The sequence below is a fragment of the Mesoplodon mirus genome (assembly GCF_964341445.2).
Source record: "Mesoplodon mirus genome assembly, chromosome: 2".
Taxonomy (NCBI): Eukaryota; Metazoa; Chordata; class Mammalia; order Artiodactyla; family Ziphiidae; genus Mesoplodon; species Mesoplodon mirus.
Window position 1 is genome coordinate 122,380,576 of NC_138977.1, and position 24,067 is coordinate 122,404,642.

Genomic DNA, 24,067 nt, shown 5'->3' on the forward strand with positions numbered 1-24,067 from the left:
AGAACCGCAAAAGGAACAAAGAAAAATCTCAAGTTACTAAAGACACAAGAGGGGACCTCTGGTCATAAGATGAGAAAAGGAATCTCAAGATGGATGGTGTGCTGCGTGGGTGACAGATCACAGGAGTGTGGGTGAATCTCATTCAAACAAGAGCTGCTAGTTTCAAACGCTTCCAACAGTTCATTCGTCCATGACTTTACTACAGATAAAACAGACGTCACGAAAGGAACAACAAATATTGATCGAGACACAACGCCTAATAACCACTACGATCTGAGAAGCAATCAGTATGTAGGGTGAAGTGTCAAGCACGGAACCACCTGGACAATCCCTCAAGTACTAGGCTGCAAAAGCGACGAAAAATCGGAAACACGAGGACCTCAGCCCTCTGGAACGATGCCTAGGTGGGGCCTGGCTCCTAACTGGAGAGGAGACGACCTGGGAACACCTGGTGCTGTAGGTTTCTTACCTCCCGCTCCGGCTCCGCCTTCTCCTTTAGTCGCCCGCTGCCAAGGACGCCTCCACCCACGCCCAGCACCACTGCAGGTCAAACCTCCTCCAGCCGCTCCAACCACAGCGCGCCAGAGGGGGCGCCCCCGCCGGGCTGACCGGCCGTGCGGCCAGACGGCGGCACTGCAAGGCGACCGCACCACAGACGCTCCTGGGGTGGCTGGCCCGGACCCAGACTCGGCCGCGGGCCCGGGTGTCGGCCGTGCGGCCCGCGAGCCAGCCCCTCGACCTGCACCTGGCCGCCCCCACCTGCGCCCAGCCCAGCCCCGGCGCCGCCGCCACCTGTCCGCCCGTGTGTCTCTCCATAGCTCCCTCCGTTAAAAGCCCCACCCTCCGCCGTTCCGCCACGGCCGGGGGCGGGGACGGGGGCGGGGGCGGAGGCGGGGGCCCGGGCCGCTTCCGCGGGCCTGTCGGCCACCAGGGCGCGGGGTCCTGTGCTGGGCGGGCGGCGTGGGGGCAAGGGTGGCCTTGCTGGGGCTGAGGGGCCGTGCCGACTCCATGGTGGCTCCCAGTGGCCTCGGGCCAGCTGCTGCCGGGCAGGAGGGCCGGCCCGGGCTGCGGCTGGGCCGCGCCTAGCGCCCCGTGGGCGGGCAGCGGGGGATGGCCAAACGACCACGGGCCCCGGGACCTGAAGCCTCCGGGGCCGCGTCCCTGTGAGCAACGAGCGGGATGTGCGGCGGGGCGCCAAGCGCCGAAGGGATTGCTGGGCCCCGCCCGCCCTAGGCTAGGAGGTCGCCGCCCCCTCCGCCATGCCCCGGTACCCGAGGCCTCCGTTCCCCTGCCTGGGTGGGCGGCGGGGCGCTGCCGGGGCGGGCTGGCCAAGCGCCTGAGGGATTTCTGGGTCCCGCCCGCCCTGGGCTAGGATAGCAGGAGGAGGAATCTCAGGTTTTTAAAATGTCCTTTTGACACCACAGAGCTCAACCCCATGACTGCACATATCAGGCAACCTCAACCCAGAGGTAGCCCACCTGGCTGTTCTCCCTCTGGGATGAATGCAGTTTCCCTCCAGGGCAGTGTAACAACTGCCCATGGTAGAGTAGCTGGATGAGAGTGAATGAAACCCTTAGAAGGAGGAGGGCCGAGCGTGGGAAATTTAGCAGGGTCTGAAACTAGAAACACTCTAAGATCAATATTTTTTTTCTGGGGTTGGATATATAGGTGTGTTTTCTACTCTAACTCTCCTTATATTGCAGTATAACTTTATAAGCTAGCTGCCCTAAGTCCCAAAGTGGGTACTACACAAATTTCAGTACTTTTATAACAAACAACAACAATACTGGAGGCAGAGAGGATTATTTTCAGTATTTCATTTATTCAAAAGTACATAACTATGTTACATAGTACATCATATAACGTAAACCAGAGAGACAGAACTTGACTTGAATAATAAAACATTCTACTAAGAAAGAAATACTGCTCACAAAGATATTTGTGCCCACCCAAGTCAGATTCCCTCGTATGCATCACAGAAGCACCATGACAGGGGATCAAAGCCAGCATACAAGTTACATTCATCACAGCATCGGAGGTTGCGATAAGACCCATTGGTGATGGCCGCAGTGACCTTGTCCTGGGTGACCATGGCTGGATCATTTTTTCAGGCTGAACAAATAGGTTCCTTTGGAACTCTTAAGAAAAGACATACACAGAGCATAGGATTAGAATTTTTCTTCTCAGTCCATTTGTTACAACTTGTGAAAGGTATCTCAGAAGCTTAGGACTGGAGCCAATCAAACACATGACACCAGCCCAAGAGTAAAGTGCTCTGCCCCCGTCCCAAGTTCCTGTCTAATCCCTTTCTCTCCTAACATTGCCAGAAATGTAAAATCAGGTTACAGCAAAAAAGGGAGAGTGAATTGCAAGTGTGGGTCACCCAGATGATCACTGCAAGTCCTCCAAGTGCAGAGCATGACAGGTGCCAAAGTCAGCCGTCCCCTGGGTGCTGGGATTCACCTTCCAGCACACAGGCATAACTTCCCTAGAATGGGAAAACCACTGCTTCTGTTTTGTTTGTTTTTTCTCCCCATTATTAGACAAGGAATCTGAGACATGGAGAAACACAGTGCCTTGATCAAACACATACAAGCAGAGGAGGAGCTGTAAATAAAAGGCAGGTCATTGAAAGCTTGATGCAGGACTCTGTTCAACAACTTATGCTGCCTCCTTGGAACGTTAATGAATGGGAACACCACTGCTCCTGACAACCCATCTCCCCCATATTTGAACGTTCCTTTCCCCAAAATCTAATGCTCACTTTTCTGATCTACACTTGTTAGGCAAACCCCAGGATCTTCACACAACTCAGCTTCCCCCAAAGTCCTATAGGCCCACCTCACTGTCCCCAAGGCCAAGGACACACTGAGAGCTCCCCAACTCAGGCAAGAGAAGATCAACTCAGCCCGTCCTCTAAGTGAACACAGGCAGAGAGACTCATTCACACAGTCTTCAGTCTGCAGTGCTGTGGAATTAGCCAGCGGACGGTAAACTCAATGAGGCCAAGTGACAGCAAAGCAACACAGAGCCACCTGGCTGAGAACCTTCTACTTATGAGCTCACAGCCCCAAACAGGAAGGCGAAGAAACCAAGATTCTACACGCACTGCCTTTGTCGTCTCAAACCCTCCCGCTGTTCCTGACCTCACCCAGGGTGCGGCCATGGGGCAAGGAATGACCCTACTCAAGCACAGAACCCCAGGATCCCATCTGAGGGAGTGTTAGCCACTCTTACCCACATCACTCACTTCAATGCGTTGGTTACTTTGTAGTAAAGACAGAAGACAGCAGCAGTCAGCACAAGCACAGCCAAAAGGATACCGCCATAAATGCACAGCGTAATTATCACGTTAATGTTCTGGGAAGCTTTACCTAGGCAGAGAAGTGCAGGCAAGCAGTGAATGTGGTTTCCCTCCCCACAGCCACCTAGCAACCTCAATATGCTTCCTTCAGTGGAGGAAGAATGAACCCAAACCACAGATCCTTATGCGTGTAAAACACAAATGAGTCTTCCTGGCGGGGGCGGCCCAGGACCCTAAGCTGGCCCAGAGACGGGGGAAAGGGTTCATTTCTAAATGAGATGGGACTGAAATGCAAAGTCCAGAGAGAAGGAAGGAAAGAAAGTGGGAAGAATCTTTTTCTCTCTTTCACATGCAGTAAAGTGCAGCTGTAAATAACCAGCCTGCACTTGAGCAAATGGTTTTATTCCCAAACACCTGGGCCTCCTGAAATATGTTCCCTTTCAGAGTCAGAATTAAACCCTTGCCTGTACATCAGGCTTAAAAATCTTCTATGGCAATTATTAAGGGAATGACTTTTTTTAAATGTTATGTTCAAAAATACTAAGAATATACTAATCTATTTTGTAAGCGATATGTGTTTCAGGAAAAGGAAGCTTTCAATTCTCCCTCTGACAACTGCCATTTTTCCTCCTAAACGCTAAATCTTTCCAGGAAGTCCCATTTGTGTGGAAGAAGCAATTTGTTTAATCTGACTCCCTGAAACTGGGGAAAAGTGAGCCAGAAGAGAGGAATAAACAATCGAACTGCCAAAGCATACTTACGAGCATCTAAGCCATCAACGCTGGATAAATGCTGACAGTTTAAAAAAATTACAATTAAAATCAACTTCAGGGAACAGTGCATCTTATCGGGAATTTCTCAAACCCTTAAATTGAGAAAGAAAATTCTAATTATCCTGTTAGGAGTAATTGAGATAGAAGTTTGAAGAGCTCGCTTTTAGAAGCACAGTCTCCACCAGTGCAACCAGAATGGACAACCACTGTCCATCTCCAACTTGTATGACTATCAGGCCTTAGGCTGTGTGACATCACCTCTTTTGTCACCAGCTCTCTTTCATGGAGTTCTGAATTCCATTCCATGTTCAGATATATTTTAGCACCAATGGAAATGTGAATGCCCCAATACTATTTTAAATCATTTAATTTCAATCTCACCTTTTCAGATTTTGTTTCTCTCAGAGGACCATTTAAGGCTTGACTGTTAATCAAAAGCAAATTTGGGGGGGGAAGCGAATTTGGGATTTCAATAAAATAAAAAGACAGTGATGTGGGGAGGCTAATATCTGAAAATACCCATATCTAAAAGTACAGTCATAGAAGACTGGTTAGACTTTATGTTTTAGCAACACAATGAAATAGTATATACTTGTAGCTTTGAACAGGATTTGGATATAGGTTCACTGACTTCAGAATATTATCCTAATTTATAGTTAAGACAAAAAGATTTCAAAAAGCAATTTGAAGAGGATATCTGTTCTAAATCGGGTTTCTGTGATTTCAAGGTACTCACACCAGCAAAGCTGGTTCCATTAAATGAGGGAATTACTTTAACTACAAAGGGTTATTCCTTGCTGCTCTGGCCAAACCCTGGGTGAGGTTACAAACTGCAGGGGAGATATAACCCAAAATGGTGGCATAAGATCTCTGAAAATTCTCTCCTCTGTAAAAGCAATGAAAAATCTGGCAAAAAAAGAAATTGTCAGAATCAGGTTTTTCTGACTCTGGATACTAACTCTAAGCTTTCAGCAGCTCAGGAAACATTTATTTAAGAACTGAATCTCAGTATTGAACAGCATGCTTTGTGGCACTGTTCCATCATTCACTCTCCAGCTCTATGGTAGCCTTATTTTCAATAGCCTAGATTCCAACGCAGCCACCAGAGGGAGCAGAACAGAGGTAGAGCCCTTTCAGAGTCTCATTCCCAAAGAACTGTCATTATCTGACTCATCTGCTGGTTTTCTGGAAGACGTCACTTGCTTGCAAAGCTATTTGCATTTGACCTAACTTGGAGTCCACTCAGTGCAAAAAGTCTTCTCCTCACAGAACTTTGGACAAAATGTTTTAACTTCCTGGCTCTTTGAGGCATTGCATTATTTGGGGCAACTGACAGACTAGCCAAAAAGCTTAAAGGAAAAGCTGGTAAATTAGATGTTCATAGGAGTTTTGAACAGCTCTGACATATCTGTGGGAGTCTAGAAGTCCATGCACATGTATAGAGCTGTGTGCATGCAGGGTTGTGAGCATGCTCAAGAAAGACATGAGATGGCCCTATGCATTCAACCCTGGCTGACCTTGAAGCTTTTCCCAAGCAGGAAGTGAAGGCAAAGGCAGAGTTTTCAACTGCTTGGCTGATACTGTTGAAGGCATGCCCCAGTAGGCACACAGAACCCCTCATGAAAGACTGGGAGGTATACTGGTTCCAGGCATTTAAGGTAATCTTAAATGCTTAGTAGCCAATCATTAGCTGACTACTAAGCTAATCAACAGAGACTTCAGTGTCCACACACAATAAAGAATACAGACTTTACAATGAATTAGTTGAGAAAAGTCACTAAACAAACAACAACAACAAACCCTGGAGAGTGGGGAGAACCTGATTTCTAGAGGTGCTATGTTATATTATTTTTTCTTGCTTCTTTTTGGCCGTGGTGTGTGACTTGCAGGATCTCAGTTCCCCAACCAGGGACTTAACCCAGGCTATGACAGTGAAAGCCCGGAATCCTAACCACTAGGCCACCAGGGAACTCTATATTATCTATATTATTTTAAATGTGCAGTTCTCAACAAAAGAATGAAAGATATGCAAAGGAACAAGAAAGCATGGCCCATAAAAAGGGGAAGGAGGGAAGCAGTCAATAAAAACTTTCCCTGGGGGGGGGGGATAAATTGGGAGATTGGGACTGATATATACACACTACCTTATATAAAATAGATAACTATTAAGAACCTGTGGTATAGCACAGGGAACTGTACTCAATACTCTGTAATGGCCTATATGGGAAAAGAAATCTAAAAAAAAAAAAAGAAAAGAAAAGAAAAAGGAGTGGATATATGTATATGTCTAACTGATTCACTTTGCTGTATACCTGAAACACAACATTGTAAATCAACTATACTCCAATAAAAATTTAAAAAAAAAAAACTTTCCCTGAAGAAGCCCAGATGTTGGCTCTACTAGACAAAGACTTTAAATCAGCTATTTTAAACATGTCCAAAGTAAACCACTTCTTTTTATTTTAATATTTATTTATTTATTTATTTGGCTGCACTGGGTCTTAATTGCAGCACACGGGATCTTCATTGCCACGTGCAGGATCTTTTAGTTGTAGCATGTGGGCTCTTAGTTGAGGCATGCGGGATCTAATTCCCTGACCAGGGATCAAACCAGGGACCCCTGCATTGGGAGCACGGAATCTTAACCACTGGACAACCAGGGAAATCCCCAAAGTAAACCACTTCTAAAGAACTAAAGGGAAGTATGAGAATAATGTCTCCAATAGAGAAGATCAATAGAGAGAGAAATTATTTTTTAAAAGAACCAAATGGAAATTCTGGAGTTCGAAAGTACAATAACTGAAAAAAAATTCACTGGAGGGGCTTAACAACAGATTTGAGCAGGGAGAAGAAAGTGAAGACAGGTCAATTGAGATTATCCAGTCTAAGGAACCGAAAGAAAAAGTAAATAAAAATGAACACGGACCTTCCAATTTCCACTCCAAAATGTAAACAGCTCGGGAACTGTCATCCTCAAAACAAGAAAAAAAATTGGAATAAACTGAAAATCAACAAGTCTTCTTAAGTTAACAAGAGAATTGAAGTCACATGGAAAATAGCCACCCCCAAAAGTTAAGAGACAGGTGAATACAGAGAATCATGGCATACAGTACACCAGGAGAAGTCACTGCTGGAGCCAGCAATGGGTAGGAACAATTAAATAGTAATTGATGAATTGCTGGAGGCTGAATGAGGACTAGCTTGAGAGAGAAAACAAAGAAAAACAACAAAACAAAAACAACAAAACAAAACCAAAATCCTCCTGGAGGCTGAGTTTTGTTTTGTTTTTGGTGGTGGGGGACACACTTTCATGATTGCTACCTCTAGGAACTCAATTAGGTTCTTATGGTAAAGACTTTAGGAAAAAAACCCTCGTGCTTTGGTCTCCAATGACACCACATTGGAGGTGGCTTTGTTACTGCTGGGAGATAAAGTCCTGAATTTCCACTAGGCTTCTTCTAGTATCACCGCGTCAGTTAGGTGGAACAGTGCCTCATCTCCACCAGATGAGGGTGGAAGTCCAGACTTCCCAAGGTCTCCACTGACACCACAGGGGCTGGGAAGGGATGCAGGTCTCAGCTCAACTCAGGCTTCTCGGGCACTAACCTGAGAGAGGGGGTTGGGACACCTCTTTAGAGCCTGGTGAAAATGGAAGTCTAGTTTCTGCATGTAGTCTCTGCTGTGGGGGACAGGAAGGGGTGGAGAAGTGGGACCACAGTTTTTTCTGTGGCATTTGGCTGGAACACAGCAGTTATTTCCTTCTTTCTAGGCTGCCTGTTTCCTGGTCCTTTGGCTAGAAACAGCAGGCTTTTGTTGGGCTTTTTCTGTCTGCACCCACTGGTGTTTCCAGGTTGCCAGCTTCTTTGGCTCCAAGTCTGGAAATATGAAGTGAAAACAAAATCCAGGGCACTCACCACCATGTTTCCTTGGATCTCAAGATTACTAAGCTTGTCTGTTTTCATCTCTCCATCTGTCAGAGTCTTATGTTTGTTTTATATGTTCAGGGTTTTTAGCTGCAGTTAGTGGGAAGCATAGGGAAAGGTACATCTACTCCATCTTACCAGAAGCAGAAGTCTCTCATGTGGGAGATTTTGACATCAACCCTCTACTTAATGACCAAAGCCACTGTGCCAACCCTGCTTGTCCGACCCCGAGAGTGAATGCTTCCTTAAATTGTGCACCCCAGGCACCTCACGTGTGTCATCCTAGACTGGGCCCTGTCATCTCATCACAGCTTATCTTTCCAGCCTCATTCCCCACTGCATTTCCCCACACCCAATGTATTTTCATGCCTGAGTTTTGGCTAGATGGCTCTCCAGTCTCTCTCCTCCTCTATCGGCTGAAATACTAACCCTGCAAAGCTTCCCTAAAATGCCATCTCCTCTGTAAACTTTTCACTGATTCCCAGCTGCCCCCCATCCCATGTTAATTGCTCCTGTCCCTCTGTATCCATGACCTTTGTTTGTACCTCTCTGAAAATTTGACTTCTGTTTGCCTTAAGGTTTTCCAGCTCCTGCTTTAACTCTGAACAGACATTTGTCTTGAGTAAAGGAACCTACTATGCTCACACTCACTGAACCCAGTACTTTGAGTTAAATTAACTGTGGGTTTCCTTCTGCTTTTTATCTCACTCAAAAATGTTTTATTTGGGGCCTCCCTGGTGGCGCGGTGGTTGAGAGTCCGCCTGCCGATGCAGGGGATACGGGTTCGTGCCCCGGTCTGGGAGGATCCCATATGCCGCGGAGCGGCTGGGCCCGTGAGCCATGGCCGCTGAGCCTGCGCGTCCGGAGCCTGCGCGTCCGGAGCCTGTGCTCCGCAACGGGAGAGGCCACAGCAGTGAGAGGCCCGCATACCGCAAAAAGAAAAAAAAGAAAAAAAAAAAAATGTTTTATTTTTCCAAGTTTCTTTTCTATTCCTTCCTATTGAAGCAGCAACGATTCTGAGGGACACAGTCTTGAATATGGTAAGTCATGATTAAGGAGGTAGGCTATGTTGACTTTCCTTACAGAGCTGACCACTTCATCTCTTGGTTTCCTTCTATTCCTGTAGTTACTTGACTGTTGAGTTACTTGATGACTCTGTACGTTTAAAGTGTGTTTTTTCAAGGTGTAAGTTTCATGAGGAACGAACTCTGGACCCCCAAGTATCAAAAAGAGAGCCCAGAACCCATTAGGTGCTAGCACATGTCATGGACGATGACTCAAATATGAATTTTATCAATCTGGTAACACCTTTCCCCACCTGAGCCTCTAAATTCAGACAGAGCAATAAATTCGGACATAGCAATTAAGCCCTGACCAGTATTATTTCATTTATTGATAAGGATATTTCACATTGTGTTACCAACATTAAACTATTGGCCTGACCATTTCTAATGTGTTTTAGTAACAGCTTTCTAGAGATGACTAGGAGGAAATAGCTAAAACCTCTGTTTGGCAGATGAGGAAACTGAAGCTCAGAGAACAAATGACTCCCTTGGATCACTTAGCAAGTCACTGGCAGGACTGGAACCAGGGCCTGCTTCTGTGATTTTTCCCTCCAGCCCCTGTCCTCCCAGGTCCAACACCTTTCCAGCCCCCTGCCTTCTGAAACCGTTTGAAATGATATGCTGTTTCCTATTTCTAGTCCCCCCAACTCTATATCCAGAGACTTTGATTTTGACTCTGAGCTGAAAGATGGGCAAAGAAATCCAGCTGCATTTCATTTAGGGAAAGGGGCTGGTTACTATCATTATGTTTTCATCCTAAGAGCTATCTCATTGGCAATTCACGTGGCATGACTAGTCAAGAGTACTGGGGCTGATGGGGACCAGGGGCCATGTGTTCCAGATGACAAAAGGTAAGCAGTAGCTGTATTCAGAATCAGTGAGCTGAACTCTGTGATGTGATTACAGGGGCTTGTTTTCTCTCTGTGGGAGATTCTTTGTAATTCACACTCAAGGCCTTTTACCCAGGTCAGTTATTTTGCCAAGTGCCCATCCTGTGACTAACACCTGGGTCAGGTGGGTGCACACCCTCATACCTGCAAATTGTATCTATGGTGGCAGAAAGCAGCCCAGAGCCAGTCTACTGGGAGTAACCCTGTGAGGCCCCCTTACTTGGCCCAAGTGCCAGCTCTGTGCCCCTTCCATAGCTCCTCCTGCTCTGCTCCTGGGATTCTCATCTTTACCTCCAGACACCTGCATGGCTGAGGGCCTTGCTCATGCTGCATCATCCTGTCCACAAACAAGATGACGGGTATATTAATGAGCAATGGAGGAGTCCAAGACCAGGGAGTTTTTGGTGCAACATATTTTTCCATGAGGTAAAAATTAACTCGTGTAGATTTTTCCATTCAATTTTTTGTTTAATTCATTTTAATTTAGCTTAAGGATAAATGTTTATTGAGCTCCTACAATGGGTCAACACTTTTAAGATGGGGATAACAGTAGTGCAAAAAGCAAAAAAATGAGCAGCCTTCTCCCTGTATCTTCATGTGTTCCTTTCTCTGTGTTTGTCCCAATCTCTTCTTATAAGAACACCAGTCTTATTGGATTATGGCCCACCCTAATGCCCTCATTTTAACTCGATTACCTCTTTAAAGGCCCTATCTTCCAATACATAATATTCTGAGATACTGGGGGTGAGGACTTGAACAAGTGAATTGGGAGAGAGGGGGCACAATTCGGCCCCAAACAGGTATTTTCATGGGCAATTGACCCCCTTTGTCATTTGAAATCCAAAGCTGTTGTCAGGTCAAGTCACTCTTCTTGCATGGCTACCCTGAGACTCTTGCAATTCCCTTGCCCAGGTTAATACCTGAGAGGTAAATCATTTAAATAGGCCATTTTCATGCAAATATAGGTAAAGCAAGACTTAGCGTCTCCCCAGTTCCCACATCACCACTTTCACATTCTTTTTTTTTTTTTTTTTTTTTTCCCCGTACGCGGGCCTCTCACTGTTGTGGCCTCTCCCGTTGCGGAGCACAGGCTCCGGATGCGCAGGCTCAGCGGCCATGGCTCACGGGTCCAGCCGCTCCGCGGCATATGGGATCCTCCCAGACCGGGGCACGAACCCGTATCCCCTGCATCGGCAGGCGGACTCTCAACCACTGCGCCACCAGGGAGGCCCTCACATTCTTAAAGATAGTTCCATTTCATGTATTAGACAATTAACCCAGAATTTTAGTTTTCTGCTCATTCAGACAGGGTCTCTCCAAATGCCCTCTGAAGACACACATTTCCAAGGTGGTTTTGAGGAAAAGCCACAAGCGTAGACAAAGCTGAATTCTTATCCTACCTTAGTCACTCTATAACTTTAGCTAAGTGACTTAACATCACTCGACTTCAGTTTTCTAGTCTGTAAAATGGGGATATCACAGCCTACTTCATACTATGGCATGATGGTATTCTGAACATGAAGCACCTGGCACAGGCTTGGCACAAAAGAGGTGCCCAGTAAATGCTAAGTGTCAATTTCTTCTTCCCTTGCTCTCCCCATGCTCTGATCTCTCTCCTCTACTTAAACAGCAAAAATAGTTTGTATTGTCCCTAATAACATCACCATTCCAGAATATTTGGAAGCCCCTCTTCTCTTTTATTTCCTAGTTTGAGAGTCAAATGGAGGTCACTTCAATAACATTTAATTAAGGTAATAATATAGTGGTTCTCAAAGTGTGCCTGAGGCCAGCAGCATCAGGAGCAGTATCTGGAACTTGTTAGACATGCAAATTCTCAGGCCTCAGCTCAGAACTTCTGAGTCAGAAACTCTGAAGTGGGACCCAGCCATCTGTGTTTCATCAAGCCCTCTAGCTCACTGGAACGCAAGCTTATTTAAGGAACCACTGATCTATGTTTAAGAACATGGACTCTGGAGCCAAGATGCTAAGATTTGATTCCTCTTCCACTTTTCATTACTATGTAACCGTGACTTAAGTGACTTCTCTGGTCATCAATTTTCACATCTACTGAATTGTAAGACTTGTAAGACTCCCTATCCAATAAACCATTAATGTCTCTGTGTCGCTCTCTCCAGGCTCTTTCTTCAGTCTCTCGGCTGGGCAATTACAAGGTCTGCAGGTCTGGAGGGCACAGCCTAACAAGCACGCAGCTAATGATGAAGTGTACTTATGTCCTCACAGAGTAAGCCACCAAAATTGATTTCTCCTTCCTGGAGCCCTTGGGGAGAAAAGCATTTATGATTTCTCTATGTAAAGAAAGATAAGTTTGGGACTTCCCTGGTGGTCCAGTGGTTAAGATCCCACATGCCGCACAGCCAAAGGAAAAAAAAAAAAAGAAGAAAAAAAGATGAATTTACTGGAAGATTCTTTAATTGCATTTAAAAAATCTGTAATGAAACCTAACTTGTGATTTGTAATCACCACATATAAAAAAACAATCATTTTCTTTTATTTTTATTTTTATTTTGGGGCCTCACCACGCGGCATGTGGGATCCTAGTTCCCCAACCAGGGATCTAACCCTTGCCCCCTGTCTTGGAAGCATGGAATCTTATCCACTGGACCACCAAGGAAGTCCCCGCATTTTATTTTTCTTTCTTATTTTTGGCTGAAGGGTAATGCCTTGATGATAAGGGCTTTTAAATTATTTACTTACTTAAAATCAACTCTTATCATAAGAGCAATACATGTGTGTTACAGAAAAATAAGAAAGCAAAGACAATTAAAAGAAAAAAATTCCATAATCCAATCTACTTATGAAAAATAGCTGTTAACAACTTCATATATATATATATAAATAAATATATATATATATATATATATATATATATATATATATCCACACACATAAAATCATGGGTATCTTTCCTATAGATATGCCTCAATTAAAGAATTAACTTTGGGGCTTCCCTGGTGGCGCAGTGGTTGGGAGTCCACCTGCCGATGCAGGGGACGCGGGTTTGTGCCCCGGTCCAGTAAGATCCTACATGCCGCGGAGCGGCTGGGCCCGTGAGCCGTGGCCGCTGAACCTGCGCGTCCGGAGCCTGTGCTCCGCAACGGGAGAGGCCATAGCAGTGAGAGGCCCGCGTACCGCAAAAAAAAAAAAAAAAAAAAAGAATTAACTGTGGAGTAATCCTTTGTATGGGTTGTATGGGTTTACAAATGTGTGTTCTCTTTAATATTTTACAATAATGAGCATGCCATAATTAACACTTTGATACACAAGTTTATGCATATATCTGATTATTTCATAAGAAATAAATTCTTAGAACTAGAATTACCAGGTCAAGTTCCACATATTTATAGTGTCGAACTGCTCTGAAGAAATGTGGTACTAACATAATCTTCCACTTAAGAGTGTATAACAGCAAATGTTTCTCCATGTTATCTCCAGCAGTGGATAATTTAATTTTAAAATTTCTGGCTGTGGCCTTTTGAAAGGAGAACTTAACTGATTTCATTTGAAACCCTGGTTCAATTTTTTTTCCCCTCAGCCTCAGTCAAATTCATTTGCCAAACATAGTAAAATGAAAAGGGGCAAAGGGACAAGGCTTCCTAATGCCTCCATCATGGCAAATGGCTTGGCAGCTCTGAGGGCCAGCAGTCTTATAATTCTGGTCTCTCACACCATCTGATGAATAAGTTTCCTGCTGGCCTCCAGGGATACATATCAATTCCAGCCATATACAGATTTATGTGAGAATATTGCAGCTGTATGACTGGTTTATTAGCAGCAATTCCCAAAGAGGGAGTGTTCCCTTTACCCCACTCGTTCACCGAAGGTCTATAGAGAGTACTATAACTAAAGCCCTTCACTGGGGTATCTCAATACACAGCACAGAGTAGGCACTGAGTAATTAATTACTCGTGGAATTGATAAGACATTCTTGCTTTGCAGTTCTGTTTGTTAAGATCATAAATGAGTCGATTAAACCTTCTCTGCTCTTCCCCCAAAATGCAAATTCTTAAGAGTCAAAGGACTGACCTGGATGAAGATGAGTAGCAGGGCACTGTCACACACCCATAAGACAGGGTGAGACCCGACTGATTCTGCTGATAAAGATAAAACAATCCACTTCTAGATTCAGACAGTTTATTATTTACAGAGACAGTGAAAGATGTGCCAAATCCCTGTTCCACACTCCAAAAAGGATGAGACCAAAGCAAGAGAGGCTGAATGCCTGCAGTGCAAGTTGTGGAGTATTTCGATGCTGAGGAGTCAGGTCTAGCCTGTAGCTAAGTGGTTTTATATTCTGAAGTCTTATTTTGGAGGGGGGAAAGGGGCGGGGAGGGGGCAAGGCAGAAAGCCTCAGAACTCATCAGAATCCAGAGACAATGAGAAACTGTCTCACGACAACCTCCCAGAGGAGAGAAGGAAGCGACAGAAGGTCCTATAACGATTCCTTACAAGCCTCTCATCGTCTCTTGATCTAGGAGTACGAAGCATTCCGCCAAAACTCAGAATAGCTTTTGCTGGCATGGCCTATGTGGAAAGGTGCAAGGATGCCAAGACACAATGACAGTGGGATTGTTTTTTAATTTTCTCTTTAATAGTACAAATTGTAATAGTACAAAGTTAATAGTACAGAATAGTAAAAATTCTTTTTAGTACAAATTCCATTTGTAAGTACAAGCCCACTGTTTAGTATGGTCCATGAGCTAAGAATGGTTGAGCTAAAATTCAAAATAATATTTCATGACACGGAAATTACATGAAATTCAAATGTCAGTGTCCATAAAGATTTTGGAACACAGTGATACTCATTTGTTTAGAAGTTGTCTATTTTTGCTTTCATGCTACAACAGCAGAATTGAGTAGTGTCAATAGAAAGTGGCCTACAAAGCTTAAAAGATTATCTGGCCCTTTACAGACAAAGTGTGCCAATCCCTATCTAGCACCAGATATATCCTCTCAAATTGCTACACCTCCTCCTTTAATTTCTATTCAACCTGTTGTTCTTTTGTTGTGATTTTAAACCAGCTGTCTCATATATACACTACTATGTATAAAATAGATAAATAATGAGAACCTACTGTATAGCACAGGGAACTCTACTCAATGCTCTGTGGTGACCTAAATGGGAAGGAAATCTAAAAAAGAGGGGATATGTCAATATGTATATGTATAACTGATGCACTGTGCTGTACAGCAGAAACTAACACAACATTGTAAAGCAAATATACTCCAATAAAAATTAAAAACCAGCTTCATATACATATGAAAAAATAAATAAATAAATAGACCAGCTGTCTCAAGTCCCAAAGTGGATAATATAAAAACTTTTTAAATAAAAAAGTAAAAGAAACGTCACCAGAAAAGGATACAAGAGTCAAAGAAATTTTTTCCATAATTGCATATTTACTGAAAAATACATCAGAGGTAATGTAAATATGACCTTTTAAAGCAAATGAAGAAATAAGAATATACTTTAACTGAAATTCTAAAAAATTTTACTAAAAAGAAATTAAATGTAAACCATAAAGATATTATAAAGATATCTGTTCCCAGCATTCCCAGGTTAGACTCCTTCACTTTGGTCACAGAAGCATGTCAGGAGGTAATGGAGCCTGGCATAGACAGTACATCCTTCACACAAATGAATTGTGGCAGGGGGTGGCACAAGGGAGTTCACCTGTATTTGGTGAACTGCCACAATATTATTCTCTAAGGCTACATAACAAGTATCTAACAACTAAAGGGTTAGGAGATATCAGATTTTTCAGGATTATCTTCTTCCAAACTCTGTTATATGCCTTTTGTGTCAAAGTCATTGCTTTCAATATTTTTCTTCAATGCTCTAAAGATATATTTTTTAAAAATTAGATTTGTGGAGTTTTTTCTAAGTCCATTGGTTACATTCATCAGGGGGTTCTGTCTGGAAGTTTTCTACTGAGGCAAATCATACCATGTGACCTCTCTCAATTCCTATCCAATCCCTTCCTCCCCTAACTGTTTTATAAAATGCAATGAGGCTGTAATAAATCAAGGGGAACAAACTGCAAACTTGTCACCATATTGCCACTTTCTGACCTCATCAGTGACTAACCAACTAGACCTTAAAGGCTTAAAAGGTGCCTATATTCTACCATACCCTAAGATAGTGGTGGGAAGATGGACAGTAAGAAGAAGCTCTTAATCTTTTTGTGTCATGGAGAAACTTAGTCTGGTGAATCCTATGGACCCTTTCAGAATAACACATTTAAGTATTTAACATAAAATACATAGGATTACAAATGAAATCAAGCAAACTGAAATATTTTAGAAACCAGATGTATAATATAGTAGTATATGTGCTTCTTTACAATTAGATTCAATGCCCAGAATACTGACGGGTCTAATAACTACCACACACAAATCATGGCACTCTAGAGTTCATTATATAACTATATGTATTTGTCAAAAGGCAAAGAATTATACACTAAAATTTGTGACTCTTTATGTTGACTATACCTTAATGAAGCTGACTTATAAAAATTTATTGTGGTAGTCTAATAACTATAAGTTTGAGGTTTTGATAAAAATTTGAGACAGCTCTAAGAATACTAATGTGATGTGAAAATGTCATTTATTTTAGTGACAAGGCGATGGGTGTTTCTAAGTCTACTAATTCTACTGTGGCTAGCTTTACTAATCATTAAACTGTTACATTTCAGTAGGAGGTTAACAAAAATAAAGATGGGAATATCTTTCCCAATTTGGGTTGATGGCCCCCATGAAATATATACACGGAATGTATACACACAGTACACAGAAGGTAGTGAGACTAGAGAGTAGTGAGACTACTTGCAGAGCAGAGATAAACAGAGTATCTGTGGACATAGCTGAGGATAAGCAGCCCTTAGGAATCAGAAGGGTCTGCATGCCATAGTCATGCCTCCGGCTTACTTACTCTCACGAGGACATCCAGTCCTCAACTTATATGCAGCCAGCCCAAGAATTCTCCAACAGTAAAGAACCAAGAGAAGTTACAGAGGTCTACTTCCAAGCTCCCAAGTTCTTCATGGGCATGACATTCCCCTGTATCACAGGTGCTAGCTTTGCCATGGCAACACCAAGCATGCCGCCAAACACCTGGCTACAACTAGGAATGGATCCTCCTGGTTCAGTCTAGGACCATATCCTTCCCCAAACCCCAACGTCCCATAGTCCAGTAAGGAGTCAGTGGAAACAATGGGCATGAAAGCGATGCGGGGGTGTTGGGCCAACAAGGAAGGGCTTCTATTGTTATCCCTATCAATTCCATACAAAAACCCTCTACCAGGTGTGAAATACTTCCTAATTTCCATAAGTATACACATGGTAGGAAACACAAATGTGAGAATTGTTTTATAAAGTCCCAAACCACAAGAGAATTATAGTACCTAAAAAGTGTACTTCAGAGGAATTAGTGATTAATTCTGTAGCACAGTGGAGGTCTGTACTTGCTTTTGAATATGAACAGAATTTTCCCTGTTATCCAAAAGGAAAAGCATTGGAGAGGGAAAAGCATGTGCAAAGGTAGAGGAGAATGGGAGGCAGGCAGGAGTAAGAGTACCAAAGGCTTTGTATGCCATGCTAATGAGTGATGTGACTCAGTCTGGCGCAGCAAACACCAGAAGGATCAGAGGGCAATGCAGAGGATGAAATGGAGGTAATTAAAATGAAGGCTAGGGAATTCCCTGGTAGTCCCGTGATTAGGACTCCCTGCTTTCACCGCCGGCGCCTGGGTTCGAGCCCTGGTCGGGGAACTAAGGTCCTGCAAGCTGTGTGGTGCGGCCAAAAAAAAAAAGGCTAAAACACCAATAAAGAAAATCCTGGAACGTTTCAGCTGAAAGTCGGTGCTAGAAAACAGAAAAGGCAGAGATGGAGAAAAAGAGGAAAGTTTTCCTTAAAAAAAAAAAAAAAAAAAAAAAGGAGGGGGGAAATCAAGACAGTGATTTATTGGATATATAGGAATAAAAGAGGGAGGACCACCAAAGTCTTTATTTTTCTGACCTATGGTCTTTCAGCTTTATTTAAGGAAGCCAACATCCAGTTGTTAATATTGATCTTGCTCATAAACTGCAGATTGCTATTTCTGAAGAAGAGCCAGTTTTCCTTTGGACTGTGCAAACACTCTAACATGGATCAAAGTTACCTTACGACCACAAGAGGCAGGACATACATGACAAATACACTGCTTACCGTTAAGTCTGGGGGACTAATCTTTGCAATCATTAAAACCAGAACATTTACAGTTAAGGACTTTTAACTTTATAAATTCTGTACCTATCAGATCTGTGGTAGGTTTCTCTTTCAACCTTCCTAAGTCCATCTAACAAACACTCTGGATAATTACTTATAGAAAAATACATTAATAATTTTTCTAGACCACTCCACAAGTACGTAAAAAGAAGGCAAAAGAGCACTGTATTCTCATTAGGTAAATATTCCAACATAACAACTCAGATGATAACTTAAGAAAAAGAAAATAAAAATTACTTTGCCCAGAAAACCCGTAGTAGGAAATAGTAAGACAAAACTAACGTGGGGCAAGATTTCTTTTTCTTTCTTTCTTTCTTTTTCTTTTTTTCTTTTTTTGGCCATGCCACACGGCTTCCGGGATCTTAATGACCCGGCCCGGGATGGAACCCAGGCCACCGCAGTGAAAGCCCTGAGTTCTAACCACTGGACGGCCAGGGAATTGCCATAGCAGAGTTCGACGTCTATTTCCTATACAGAACACCACCAGAACTACAGAAGTGACGGGCCAAATTTGCAGAATGCTGACATTACTAGTGTATTTTACTCTACTTTGCACTTCTTCACAAGGTGCGGTTGAAAGGGGCAGAAAGGCATCATAGGCCTTCCTATCCCGGGGGCATCTGGAAAGAGCCACCCGCCCCCACTTCCCCGGACCCAAAGCTTCAGGGTCCTTCAGGTCCAGCTCGCATTCTGCTCCACCGCAGACCCGAGGCCGCCGTCCTGCTCGCTCTTCTGGGGCCGGGAGGGCAGACCCCACCCCCCTTCGGGCGCAGGCCTTTCTCCACCTTCCACCCGGCCCGGGGGACACGAGGGCGGCCCAGGCCACCTGACAGGGCGAAGCCCCAGGGCCACAGACCTTCCTCACACACCACCCGCCCCGGCCCCACACCAAGGGCAACACCGTCCCAACCTCCTCCTCAGCTAAAGCCGAACGACCGGCACCCACCTGACACCCTCGGAGGAGAGAACGCGTGTATGCAGCGGGCTGAGGACTTTCTGAAAAGCCGACTCCACCGCCTGGCCGCCGCGTCCCCAGCCCCCCGCACCCCACCGCAACCTGCGGAAAGGCTCGGCGTCCGCGCCACAGACCCGAGGGTCGGGACGAGGTCCTTCAGGTCTCGAGAGCCACGACACCACACCTACCACACCCACCTCACGACGTACTCTCCTCACCGGACCGACCCTGCGGGTCAGTCCAGCCACCAGCATCCACACGACATCTCCGGGGCCAACGTCAAACCACCACTGGGTTCCCACGCGCACAGCACCACGGCTGCGCACAGCCCAGCAGCTAGACCCAGGCTGTCAGTGCGCATGCGCCGGACTCCAGCTCTCCCCCCGCACCCCGCAGATTTTGAACGCGCTCATGCGCGTTAACGGTAGTTGGTCTCTCCCGACCCCGGCGAGAAGCCGCGGCTCTGGGGTTTGCAGCCAAACGAGGCGGAAGTCGCTCTGTTCCTTTACAGTCCCTCAGTCTGGTGGAAATTAAAGAGCTGTAAGAGAGGTTCCGGAGCTGGCCTGGTGTGTAGGTGGCCAGATGGAGACCGAGACCGTACACCCGCCACTGACCAGCCGCCCGCCGCTGGCCTCTTCCTGGAATGCCGCATGCGGAGCCCTGGCCCAGAGTCTCCATCTCAGCCGGTCTGGTCTCGGCGCCCGGGACGCAGACTGGGAGGAGCTGCGGGCGCCGCCTGCAACCGGGTGCGCCGGGCCGGCGGGGACTGGGGTTGTGCCTGGGGAGCCGGGAGGGGAGGCAGGGGTCGTGAGGGGAGAGGGTCTGGGCCCGGAGCCGAGCCGGTGACCTGAAGACTCGTCATTTCACCCCCTTCTCCCTTGTGTCCGTCACGTCGGCTCCTGAGGCCCCCTGTTGGGATCAGAACCGCCTTTCTATCCCGAAACAAAAACCTACTGTCGACCAAAATAGGCATTAAAAAAAAAATCCAGGGCTTCCCTGGTGGCGCAGTGGTTGAGAATCTGCCTGCCAATGCAGGGGACACGGGTTCGAGCCCTGGTCTGGGAGGATCCCACATGCCGCGGAGCAACTAGGCCCGTGAGCCACAATTACTGAGCCTGCGCGTCTGGAGCCTGTGCTCTGCAACAAGAGAGGCCGTGATAGTGAGAGGCCCCGCGCACTGCAATGAAGAGTGGCCCCCACTTGCCACAACTAGAGAAAGCCCTCGCACAGAAATGAAGACCCAACACAGCCATAAATAAATAAATAAATAAATAAATAAATAAAATTAAAAAAAAAAAATCCAGATGTCGAAAATCTTCATCAGCTTAGCTTTGAAAATGGCACACTTTGTTCCTTTATTCCATTCTGCACCGCGCCCCACCCCCACCTCTGAACTCTTTTCTAATGTACACTAGCTGCCCAGTACGTATATTTCATTAACTGGACAGGCAATTATAGGAAGTCGCTTAGAACGTATTACAGAAGTCAAGGGAAAAGAGAGTGGAGAGCCCCCACGTCTAAAGCATCATTTCCTTAGGAATTCTGTATTGAGCATTTCGTCAGTGCTTTGCAAGGCGCTTGGACTCCAAATGCACATGTAAATGAACAGGATAACATGTCAACCCCTGTGGCCCATTAAGTGGGTTAATGACAGTGTTCACAAGAACTGTATAATATTCTTCATTTTCTTTTCAGCGAGGATCTGGTGATTTTGAAAAGGAACGTGAACAGCCAAGATGAAAACCCCTGCTTCCTTTACCTGAGATGTGACCCTCCTGGAGGTGAAGAAATCGTTTCTATTGGCATTTTAAGTTCAGCAAGAAATATGGAAGTATACTCAGGAGAGGAGTACTGTGAAACCAGTAGGGGCAAGAATGTTTGTAATGTTCTGGATAACAGGTTTGTGACGTATGCGTGTGGAAGTGTTCTTCTGAAGTAGTGTTTTATTTTCTGGAGCTTTTGCAATATTTATTGATTCTCTGACATTGGTGCCAGATACTAGGGGAGAGAAGATAAAAACATACCAGCAGACATAAAAGTTTAGACCTTTAGGGATCTTAAAGACAGTCTAGATCAGCCTAGTTGTTTTTATAAACGTGGAAACTGAGAGCTAGTGGAAGAGAGAGAAGTTTGTAAAAGATCATAGCTAGTTCGTGGAAGACTATGATCAGATGAAGTTCTGGTAAGTGTTTCTTGTCTGTTTTCTTTAACTCACAACGATCTGTTTTCCAAAAATTAAGTTGTCTATCAGTCTGGAACTTTGAACATTTTCCTGTAGGAAACTCTTTACATACAGTGCGTGAGCCCAACACTGTGGCATACCAGCATACTTAACCCATTTTTATACTTCTTGATTTTTTTTTCTGATTTCTTACAAAGATTCTGACCTAATCTCTCCTTAATATGAATCAAAATATGAAGTGTTTTATATACCATGCATGTTGGACATAATGGGTATGTTATTGAGCTTTACAGTGTGCTCTGTGCTACATAAGTATACATTTGATATCTAATTTAATTTTCTTATACAGCTAGTAAGTGGCAGATGTTGTCTTTGTAGCCAGTGCACTTCAGCAGGAAGTCCCAGCTGTTTATGCCTCACCAGGGAAACTGAATCCAAGGATTTAAATATTGTCCTGGAAACTTTTAATTTTAAATGTAACTGTTAAAAGTGATAGTGTGTGAAATTTTTTATAAATTAAATCTTTTTTATTTTTAGTGAACATGAAAAGATTATTTTGTACAAAAAATATCTAAAATTGGAGTCTTCCACACATGCTTGTAAAATAAAGGTAAGTCATTCCTAAATTTTAACTAATTTGAAAACTACAGTTTTTCTACTATATATACTTATTATCTGTAGGTTTGGTAATGTAGTTAGTCCACCTTGGTCCCTGGTTTTAGTTCAGAAATACTTAGTAAACATGTAAAAAGAAATTCTTTTCTAAAAAATTGTCAACCTCTTTCTTTTAAAATTTGAACATTTATTATTTATAGCAATGTCATTACATGTACTATTGATAATACAGTGGTATTTTACTTTTAAGCCTTGAAAAACTGAGATGAAAAAAAAATTTTTAATCGAGGTATAGTTTATTTACAATAATACATAAGTTTAAAAGATTTTTTTATCTTTATATAAAACTTAGGTGCCCAAAAAAAGCACAAGCAGTTTTGGTCCCAAAATATGGAGAAAGATAGAATATAGTTAGAGAAGTTTTGGACAAGGGCACCACAAAGTTAAAGGGATTTGGACTCCTGTTTTCAGCATGAAAAATATTGTTAAGGTGAACTTTACTGATGTCATCAGATCTAGGGAAAGGGTACAGAGCTGGAAATCATAAGCCCTGACTATTAAGTGAGCTCTCTTGCTGACTAGCAGAATAACCTTGGGCAAGTTTCTTCACCTGTGTCGGACCTACTTCATGGGTAATATTAGGGGACTAAGGAAAATAAATCTTGGATTAATTATTTTTATCTCTAAAATTCTATGCTCATTATTACTTACAGAATAGCACAGAACTGATTATCCCAAGATGTTGTTTTAGGTGTATATACTAATAGCTTCTAAAGTCATTTAAATAAGGTGATTCATTCATCCAACAAATGTTGGAGTGCCTATTGATGCCAGATACTGTAGTTGGCATTTAGGAATTGGCAGTTATGAAATAAATTGGAATGGAGCTCTCACACTGCTAATATTATAGCAGGCAAGACAGATAATAGGTTGACTCAGTGTGTAAAATAGGTACTACATTCGCTAGTGAGAAGGGCTTGGGGGTTAAAAAGCAGAACAGGGATAATATGGAGGTTGGAATGTGGGTGTTTACATTTCATGAGGTATTTACTTACTTATTGATGACAGTCACATCTTTGGTGCCACACTGCGTTCTTAGATCATGGGTCTCTATTCACCTGTGTCTTTGTGTGATATATGGGTTTGTTGTGTCTCTGAAGGTGAATGGTGTTTGAAACTGTGCTGTGGAAGTACCAGGGAGTGAAAGAGTGTTTCATTTAGGGAAATCCTTGGGTTTGTATGAAGGCTTCTTCTGGGCCAATAGTATATGTAAGTTAAAAGTAATAGTTACTGATGCATATGTTTGAGCACTTACCCAATGATATGTACTGGAAATTTTAACACATAATCCTCATAACAACCATGTGAACTCATTTTACTCCTGACTCAAGTTTGGTATTTGCCCATGGTCACCCAGGCAGAGCCATCACTGAACTCAGGTCTGTCTGATTCTAAATGCTATTTTCGTTCCACTTTGCTACTTTGTTGTCCTACACCACACATGAAATGCCTTTTGGTCTAGAAGCATGGACAACCTGAAGAAGCATAAAGCATTGGAAAAGCTACTGGGATAGAAGCCAGAAGAGCTAGGGTCAAAGCTTGACCTTTATTTACTCTTTTCACAAGTTAGAAAATCATCGTGAACTCATCTTTTCTATATGTAAACCATTGTGCTCTCTTATGTCATCTGGACATTCTCTTAAAATTCCTTTAGAATTCATTTTAAATTCTAAAATACTGACTTATATTTAGTATTTCAGCAAACACTTTGCATGGGTTTCTAGAGAGTCTTATTCTGTATTAAATAATATTATAGCAAGTTTCAGTATGTTGAGGTTTCAGATTGGTATAGTTTATCCTTAATTCCTTAAACTATAAAGTAAAACATTACTTACACTTAATTTTTTAGTTGCAGTAAGCTTTTTAAATTCATGCAGCACTTTTTAGCCTTTTTCTGACTATGACTAGAGAAAACTTAAAAATGTACTTGAAGTTAATTTTCAGATTCTTTTTTTTTTTTCCTTTCCCTTGCAGTACGCGGGCCTCTCGCTGTTGTGGCCTCTCCCGTTGCGGAGCAC

The 24,067-nt window shown here is 43.6% G+C and overlaps 1 protein-coding gene and 1 long non-coding RNA gene across 5 annotated transcripts in view; one reads left to right on the top strand and one right to left on the bottom strand.

Annotated features, from left to right (window-relative positions):
• Nucleotides 1-1,802: 1,802 nt before the first annotated feature.
• On the bottom strand, nucleotides 1,803-19,540 carry LOC309798737. The gene is made up of 2 exons (XR_014293229.1): nucleotides 19,390-19,540; nucleotides 1,803-2,138 (listed from the first exon to the last, which is right to left on the bottom strand). It is a non-coding gene; the product is annotated as an uncharacterized lncRNA (long non-coding RNA).
• Nucleotides 19,541-19,618: 78 nt separating this feature from the next.
• Nucleotides 19,619-24,067, top strand: part of LOC309798725 (ATPase PAAT-like) — a 64,193-nt gene continuing 59,744 nt past the window's right edge. For 2 of the 4 annotated variants that reach the window (XM_082611280.1, XM_082611278.1), the window contains exons 1-3: nucleotides 19,619-19,938; nucleotides 20,888-21,091; nucleotides 21,912-21,984. In XM_082611280.1, coding sequence (XP_082467406.1) covers nucleotides 19,775-19,938; nucleotides 20,888-21,091; nucleotides 21,912-21,984 — 441 coding nt within the window. In that variant the 5' untranslated portion in view covers nucleotides 19,619-19,774. Of the gene's footprint in view, nucleotides 19,939-20,887; nucleotides 21,092-21,911; nucleotides 21,985-23,149; nucleotides 23,795-24,067 lie in introns of those variants that run through there. The other 2 variants (XM_082611272.1, XM_082611279.1) reach the window with 2 other exon arrangements.